The sequence below is a fragment of the Saccostrea cucullata genome, unplaced genomic scaffold, assembly GCF_032062105.1.
Source record: "Saccostrea cucullata isolate Sc308-1 unplaced genomic scaffold, CSIRO_AGI_Scuc_v1 ctg19376, whole genome shotgun sequence".
Taxonomy (NCBI): domain Eukaryota; kingdom Metazoa; phylum Mollusca; class Bivalvia; order Ostreida; family Ostreidae; genus Saccostrea; species Saccostrea cuccullata.
Window position 1 is genome coordinate 1 of NW_026938897.1, and position 8,820 is coordinate 8,820.

Consider the following 8,820-nt stretch of genomic DNA (forward strand, 5'->3'; position numbering starts at 1 on the left):
AGTGGTTACTAAAAATAGAAATTTCTGTGAAATTCTTACAAAATGCTACTCCTCCTACAGTTTTGGTCTGATTTCAATATAACTTGGCACACAAGTAGACTACACTAAGATACATAATTCTGTGTATCAGTTTTTGATTTCGATAAACGGGGGAAGCCATGGTTACTAAAAATAGAAATTTCTGTGAAATTCTTTCAAAATGCTACTCCTCTTACAGTTTTGGTCTGATTTCAATATAACTTGGCACACAAGTAGACTACACTAAGATACATAATTCTGTATATCGGTTTTTGATTTCGATAAACGGTGTTGCCGTGGTTGCTAAAAATAGAAATTTCTGTGAAATTCTTTCAAAATGCTACTCCTCGGCTCCTACAGTTTTGGTCTGATTTCAATATAACTTGGCACACAAGTAGTAAACACTTAAGAACATAAAAAGACCTTATCAATGATCATTATTCTATTTGTAGTGTATTCACAACACCATTGTGGGTTAAGAACTGATTTAATTACCTTCTTTTACAGGAGAGCTTAAATTCAAGAACAGTAACTCTTAATAAAATTAGAACATACATTACATCCTTCCCCTTACAAAATTTGATACTTCCATGGACATTAAATTTAGGATAATTAAAGTACATAGTAAACTGTAACACAAAATAAATTTGATGAAATATTAATTCAGTGTTCAATTAAGATTAACAGTGTTCATTCTCGGTATCGTGCAGGGGGTTTTAAACAGCGGCCACTACGGGTAAAATGCGCAGGGTTTTCGGCAGGTGGTTCAACGTCAGATCTAGCTGTCTCGTCGACGGTATTTTGTTGCACATCTGAAGCTGCTGATATATCCTTGGTGCTCTGAGTGGTCTTAGAACGCAATGTCGCATCGGTATACACAGGGATATCATCTCTGGAAACTGAGTTACCTCGGATACGAGTAGGTCTAAGGAATTTGCGGTTACGTCTGTAGCATCGTCCTTTGCTCTCGATGACATACGAACGTTTTGTAGGGTGTAAGTCTTTAACGAATCCGCTTGTCCATTGTCCTGATTGGCTCTGCATCATTACGGAGTCTCCTGCCTTGAGAGGTTTAAGTGGTTCCTTCTTAGCATGTCTGTTAAAGTTCTCCTCCTGTTTTTCCTGTCGACATTTCATCCTGACCAATGTGTTGTCATCTACCCAAGATTTCAGTAGAGGGATTGCTGTAGGTAAGATAGACTTCAGTCTGCGTCGTAAAAATAGCTGAGCAGGTGACATATCAATACCATCAATCTTGGTGTTCCGATACTCCAAAAGAGCTAAGTATGGATCTTGAGATTTGGTAATAAGACGTTTATGGTCTGAACCATTCGCTCTGTCTGTCCATTACTCTGAGCATGGTACGGACTGGTTGTGGTATGTGTGATGTAATATGATTTCACAAACTTCTTGAACTCATAACTACTAAATTGTGGTCCATTATCACTAATTATGATATCCGGAATTCCATATTTGGAAATCATGCTTTTCAAATGAGTGATCACGCACTTAGAGGTGAGTGACTCCAGTTTGGCAAGTTCGGGCCACTTCGATAGATAATCAACTACCAGTAAGTAATGGTTTCCACTAAGTTCAAACAGATCCATTCCAATCTTTGACCACGATCTTGATGGAAGTTCGCTTGGGATCATTGGTTCCTTAGGATTAGCAGCCTGATATTTGGCACAAGTTGCACATGCGCTCACGAGGTTCTCTATGTCTTTTCCCATACCGTTCCAAAAGAGAATGTCTCTCGCTCGGTTTTTGGTCTTCACAATTCCTTGGTGTCCAATATGTAGCTTCTCCAGCATTTCATTCTGCATCGACTTTGGGACAATCAGTTTGTGAGACTTGTAGAGAATACCATCAATGCATGAAAGTTCATCACGGAAATTCCAGTAGGCTCTAATTTCCGGTGCTAGGTCTGCTTTGTTGTTTGGCCATCCATCCAAGATAGTGTCCAAGAGTTGCTGTAACTCGTCATCTTGACCAGTTTCCTTCCGGATCCTGTCCTGTACTTCCTGTGACACAGGTAAGTATGAAGTAAGATGTATTTCTATCACTTGTAGATCTGGTACGAGGGCTTCCTTAGTCTCTTTCAGATAGGAGCGACTCAAATGATCAGCCAAGAACATTTTCTTTCCAGGTTTGTAAACTACTTGAATGTCATACTTTTCAAGCGCTAACACGAATCTTTGTAGTCTTGGAGGTGAAGATAGAACAGGTTTCTTGAAGATACTTTCCAAAGGCTTATGGTCAGATTCAACCAGTACACTGTGACCATATACATAATCATGGAATTTTGTACATTCATAGAGAATAGCCAGAGTTTCTTTCTCAATCTGAGAATATCGTTGTTGTGTTTCGGTCAGTGCGCGTGATCCGTACGCAACTGGCTTATCTTCCTGAATCAACACTGCACCTAGTCCTTTAGAACCGGCATCTACGGACAACATCACTGGCTTGTTTGGATCAAAGTACTGAAGGATCGGTGCACTAGTAGTCATGCGTTTCAATTTCTCATAGCTTTTTTCCTGTTCACTTTCCCATTTCCATAGAGTGTTTTTCTCCAGTAGCTGTCGTAATGGACTGCCAACTTCCGATAGATTGGGCATAAACTTCCCTAAGTATTGAACAAAGCCCATAAATGTTTGCAAGTCTTTCACATTATTGGGACGGTCCATTTCCTGTACAGCACGGACTTTTTCGGGATCGGGTTTCAGACCCGAGTCAGTAAATCTGTGTCCCAAGTACGTCAGCTCTGAGCGTCTGATCTCACACTTGTCCACGCTGAGCTTCAAGTTATGTTGTCTTGCTCGATCCAGTAAGGCTTTCAAACGTTTGTCATGTTCAGCTTCTGTAGTTCCCCATACAATGATATCATCAATAATCGCCTTTGTTCCATCGAGATCCTGAATCATTTCAGATATGGCACGTTGAAACACTTCAGGTGCGGACTTGATTCCAAAGGGCATTCGAGTGAATCGATAACGTCCAAACGGAGAATTAAATGTGCAGAGTTTCGAACTTTCGTCATCTAGTTTGGTCTGCCAAAATCCAGAGGTGGCATCTAATTTGCTGAAAATCTTGGCTCCAGGCATCCTAGCTGCAACTTCTTCAACAGTTTTTAAGGGAAAATGTTCCCGAAGTATGGCACAGTTTAGGTCACGAGGATCAATGCAAATCCTGATCTTTCCATTTGGCTTCGTAACAGTTACCATGGAGTTGACCCATTTCGTCGGCTCGCGTTGCTTCACAATCACTCCTTCACGCTCCATTCTGTCGAGTTCTTCCTTGACCTTGTCCCTCATCAAGGCTATGGGAATCTTGCGTGGAGGGTGTATCACTGGCTGAATGTTTTCATCCACCTTGATTGAGTATGTGCCTGGTAAGCATCCAAGTCCACTGAATAAGTCCTGATAATCCTGGGGAATGCCATGTGGTACAGTACGGTTTTTCCTCACAATGCTGTGTATTCGCTGAACGAGTCCTAGCTTGGAACATGTGTCAGCTCCCAGAACAGGGTTCACAGTTTGGTCAATAATGTAGAATTTCACATATGGCAGCATTGCACCCTTCCATACACAGGGTAGTATAACAGTACCAGAACAAAGAATGTGGTGTCCAGAGAATGACTTCAGTGGTGAAAAGGTTGGTGTAACTTTCAAATTTTTGTCTATTTTCTTGAGATCAGCTGATGACAAAACATTACACTTTGCTCCAGTGTCAAGTTGGAAGTGAATATTAGTGTCCTTCACCTTCACTGTTTCATACCATTCTACATCATGATTTTCACCATTAACATTCACTGAACCAATAAAGAATTCTTCATCTGATGTGTCTACTGCATGCATAGTCTTTGATCTATTGTTTTTCTTCGAACTAGCGACAGCACGCTTTTTTCCTAAGTGACACTTAACTGCAAAGTGGTTTGGATTTCCACACTTTCTACATGTTTCACCATATGCAGGACATCGCTTAAACTCATGAGTTTGGCCACAATATTTACAGTCTTTCACCATCGATTTCTTACTTTCACTTTCGCTTTTAGTCGGTGCTGACTTCCGGTTTGGGGGAGTCCTACCTTTCGATATTCCATGTACCGATTTGTCTTCCATAGTCTGTATTTGCTGCTTAGAAATTTCACATGTACGCGCAAAGTTCATAGCTTTCTCCAGGGTCAAGTCCGAACCCTCACCAATGCATTTTTCACGTACCTTGTGATCCCGGGTACCGAACACGATGGCGTCTCGAATCATATCGTCCTGATCCTTATACCCGCATTCTTTCACTAAAAGTCTGAGATCTGTCAGAAATTTTTCAAACGTTTCTCCCTCCTTCTGTGTCCTACTGAGGAACTTGTATCTCGAATAAACACAATTTGACTTCGGTTTCACGTGGTTTTCAAATTTCTCCTTTATCACTGAGAATTTCTTACTATCTTCCTCTGAAAGGTTCCACGTTGAATAGATATCTCTTCCCTTGTCGCCAATCCATATCATCAGGTAATTACAATGTTCCTCTTCCTTATTTTTGCTCAATGGGCCCTTTCTCCAGAATTCCACGTGTTGTATAAACGTGCGCCATTCCTCAACGAGATCCTGAGCCTCCCAGTTAAATTTCGGCGTGACAGCTGAATGCATTGTATCCATCACAATCCTCGAATTCTCTTCTGTATAACTGCAGCACTTATTTCTGCAGATGGCGATGGAAAAGGGGAGATATATCCCACTTCTGACACCATGTAGTGTATTCACAACACCATTGTGGGTTAAGAACTGATTTAATTACCTTCTTTTACAGGAGAGCTTATATTCAAGAACAGTAACTCTTAATAAAATTAGAACATACATTACACTATTTATTGCTGTTGTAAAGTTTCAATTCCCAACTGCTTAAGTACTTTTCTCTTCCTTTGCTACAAGTACAAACCAGTAGAACTTCTGTCTCGACAGAGACTTCTGGTTTATATATGTACTGCACGCATCCCTGTAATAAAATGATTGTTATTATGTTCCCCAAACGAAGTTGGGGAACATATTGGTTTTACTCTGTTTTTTATTATTATTATTTTTCTTCTTCTTCCTGGGTACTTCTTTGTCCGCGAGTGATCTTGTAAACTGCTCATCCGAAGTTGGTAAAACCTTTTTAGGGTTAGTAGACATGTTATGTAGATTTGCGGAATCAAGGTCATTTTCCGCGCACGTGCTTGCAAGAGCGTGCACGTGCAACACGTGAAATGACCAGTATAATAGATATAGCCGTAACTTTTCTATTTTTTGACTATATGCTTTGAAACTCATAATATAAGTATATATTAGTTGTATATGCATAATGACATGTTCCTCGCGCACGTGCTTGCAAGAGCGCGCACGTGCAACACATGAAATGACTAATATAATAGATATAGCCGCAACTTTTCTATTCCTTGATGAAATGCTTTGAAACTCATAATAAAAGGATATATTAGTAGTATAGACATGATGACATGGTCAAAATAGCAAGATCTCACGCGCATGCACGTGCGCGTCGCTCTGATTGGCTGAAACTAAAGTCTCAATATTTTTCATGTTTCTTGTCATAATCTTTTGAAATTTTGAACAAAGTCTTAAATTATGAAGATCTACAGCATGATATATAAAAAATTTCATGAAAGCATGCGCATGCGTGCGTGCTGCAATCTGATTGGCTGAAACTTTAAATGGCTATATCTCCTTTGTTTTTTGACGAAATGCTTTGAAATTTAAAACATAGTCATGCAGTAGAATATCTTACAATACGATATAGAAAGAAAATCATGAAATCACGCGCATGCACGTGTGCTGCAATTTGATTGGCTGAAACTTTAAATGGCTATATTTATTTTGTTTTTTGACGAAATGTTTGGAATTTTAAATATAGTCATTCATTAAGATATCCTTCAATACGATTAAGATAAAAAAATTCATGAAATCACGCCCATACATGTGTGCTGCAATCTGATTGGCTGAAACTTCAAATGGCTATAACTCCCTTGTTTTTTAACCAAACAGGATGGGATTTAGAACATAGATAAATATAAGGGACTCCTACAAGAAGGTGTATTCATCATGCACTTGCTTGCACGTGCGTGCACGTGAAATGAGTAAAATTAAAAATACACTCGAATGAGTGTATTTTTTAATACTTTTGGATAAAATCTTTGATATCAAGTATATTAAAATATATAGATAGTGTAGACAAGATAATATGGCCGTTACGCACATGAACAAGCGTACAATGCTTAAATTTAAATATATTTTGTATTCTTCTGGGAAGACCTTGATAAGTTTAAATTCCATTAAGTATTTCTTATTTAATAGAGATTACAGGGAATATGGCACCAAAAGGGAGTTGGGGAGCGTTTGGGGAACATCTGTAAGGGTCCCCGTTACAATTAGCACTAGTTACATATGAATTTAAAATTAAACAATCAAATTACATGTATAATACCTCAACATCTTTGTAAAGAGGACGTTTGCGATTTTAAAAGATTTTGCTTCGATTATCACGCGGATTCAACGTGCTTAACATTGTTGTTGTTGTTTATAAATTATGTTTTTAATTTCTTCAAAAGGTAATAACAAACTGTTCCATCTCCTGAATCAAGGCTTTTACGAGTTAAGAGTGGATATGAGTGATTTTGAAAATGAGACACGCTATGTGAAATACAGCAGTATATCACTGAAAGACGAAGCTTCAAAGTATACCATCAACTTATCTGGCTTCTCCGGGAACGTGGGTAAGATTTCTCATAAACCACCAAAAAGACACATGAGACTTTTTTACAACTAATTGTATATTACAATACAGTATAGACTGAAAATCTAACTTTTATAAATTTCTTTGACCTTAACCAACGTAATGTACAATTTAGTATCAATATAAAAAATATTATGAAAAGATAAATCTACCTCATAAATAATTAAATATAGCTCAAAGAACATCGTTACATCACTGGAAAATTACAAATATATAAATGCTTAAATTTTGAGCTGAATTTTCAATTTGTTGTACGTGGTATAAATTTCCACCCACTAGCCCCGCCCTAGCACGAGACCCCTGATCCTGGGGACATGAATTTCACAATTGTCGTAGCGGAGTCAATGCAAATTACATTCCGCCAACAGTTTGTCTGCTGGGTGTCTACAAGTAAAGAAGAAGATTTTTAAAGACTGCATTATTTTCAATGATTTTTGTCCCAAACCTTGGGGCCCCAGAGGGTAATTCACAATTTTTGCTCTCCTTCTCCCATAGATGTTTTATGCCAAACATTGGTTTAAATTGGTTGAGCGATGAAGAGAATAAGCTGAAAATGTTCAAATGTTAACACACGACAGACGATGTACGACGACGGACGAAAACGGAAAGCAATCGGTCAACTGAGTGATTCAGGTGACCTAAATAGTCCCAGTTGTTCGTAACCCTCTTTATTCTCCCTTTAATTTGAATTAGTGTACAGTTGAAAGTATATCTAAGGGGTGTTGAGAAAATTCAATGGAAATTTTTTTGAAATTATCAATTGGAAGTATTTATTGACCTGTGTATTTCATATGCGTATATGCAATTAATATGCTGCATCTCTGATTTTTCTACTCTGATGCGCCTTGACCTCGTGAAACTGGAAACTTGCTAATAATACCTTTCTTCTTTTTTAAAGGTGACTGTTTCACATCGTTAAACAACATGAAATTTTCAACAAAGGACCAGGACAATGATCTATATGGAAACAGCTGCTCCGTTCTGTACAAAGGCGGTTGGTGGTACGGGGGGTGCCACTGCGCTAACCCTAACGGACTCTACCTGAAAGGCGCCACGTCCTTCTTCGCGCAAGGCGTTACTTACAATAATTGGTTAGGGCAATATTACTCACTGAAATCTATTCAATTTATGGTTAGAAGAGTTGTTTGAAAGGTGAATATGCGAACCAAATCGTTGGCCAACGTAAGCAAGAGAAATACAGAAATTTAACACCTGAAAATACAATTTGTTGGAAAACTCTGCCGTTTAAAAGTGAAATTTAAATGGGCGTCTATATATTTCAGAGGAGCTTATATCAATTATGTTGACTGTCTACATGGACTATTCTTTATACAAAATATTGTATAGTCACCATAGCTGCAGATCTGTAGCTCGCTAGTTTGGGAAAACGGGGGTGGACGACCAGAAAAATTAAAATACATATAGTCCTTTACACTGTTTTGTTGTCGTTTTATGTAGAATGGCAAAATGTTTACCTTATTTTTGGGGGAAAAGACAACTTCAGTAAAATTGAGGTAAAAAACTATGGTTTAGTTTAAAACATTGGTTAGTCTGCTTTTCAAATGTTTAGGGAAATACATCATTACAGGTTTCAACGTCTCCTTCGTTTGTTTGTTAGCCATTAACTCTGTATCTCCGACATCTACCTTTGATAGATGATTGATTGTGCCATTCGCACCATTCTAAAATATTATACTTTCATGTAAATTAGTTGAATCTGATTTGTCGAGAAACATTTGTGAAAAAAAAAACTATTACCCGCTGAATAATTAAGCCACGCCTTCCAGCGTAGCAACAGTCAACATTGCTTGACGACGGGTGATATTCTACAAAATAGCGTCTGCGCAGAATTTATGCGCGCACGGTTCACTGTTATAACCGGTATTTATTTGTATAAAACATTCAATATGAAATAATAAATATTGCATGTAGTTGAGTGTAACATTGAAAATTTTCACCCCTCGAAAACAATTGTTAGCCTCGGCTGACAATGGTTTTCTTGGGGTGAAAATTTTCGATGTT

At 38.2% G+C, this 8,820-nt stretch overlaps 2 protein-coding genes across 2 annotated transcripts; one reads left to right on the plus strand and one right to left on the minus strand.

The window, feature by feature from the left end:
- Positions 1-1,298: 1,298 nt before the first annotated feature.
- On the minus strand, positions 1,299-4,661 carry LOC134251728 (uncharacterized protein K02A2.6-like). The gene has a single exon (XM_062734149.1). The coding sequence runs from the start codon at positions 4,659-4,661 to the stop codon at positions 1,299-1,301; it is 3,363 nt and encodes a 1,120-aa protein (XP_062590133.1).
- A 58-nt stretch (positions 4,662-4,719) lies between these two features.
- LOC134251729 (ficolin-2-like) lies at positions 4,720-7,997 on the plus strand. The gene is made up of 3 exons (XM_062734150.1): positions 4,720-4,762; positions 6,614-6,778; positions 7,697-7,997. The coding sequence occupies exons 1-3, from the start codon at positions 4,720-4,722 to the stop codon at positions 7,945-7,947; spliced, it is 459 nt and encodes a 152-aa protein (XP_062590134.1). The 3' UTR covers positions 7,948-7,997.
- Positions 7,998-8,820: the final 823 nt, after the last annotated feature.

Excerpts from the sequence above, each read along its gene's own strand:
- LOC134251728 (XM_062734149.1), bottom strand. The coding sequence starts at position 4,661 with ATGCATTCAGCTGTCACGCCGAAATTTAACTGGGAGGCTCAGGATCTC.
- LOC134251729 (XM_062734150.1), top strand. The coding sequence starts at position 4,720 with ATGGCGATGGAAAAGGGGAGATATATCCCACTTCTGACACCAT. Across the intron at positions 4,763-6,613 it reads TATCCCACTTCTGACACCAT|GTAATAACAAACTGTTCCAT; the intron begins GTAGTGTATTCA and ends TTTCTTCAAAAG. Across the intron at positions 6,779-7,696 it reads TGGCTTCTCCGGGAACGTGG|GTGACTGTTTCACATCGTTA; the intron begins GTAAGATTTCTC and ends TCTTTTTTAAAG.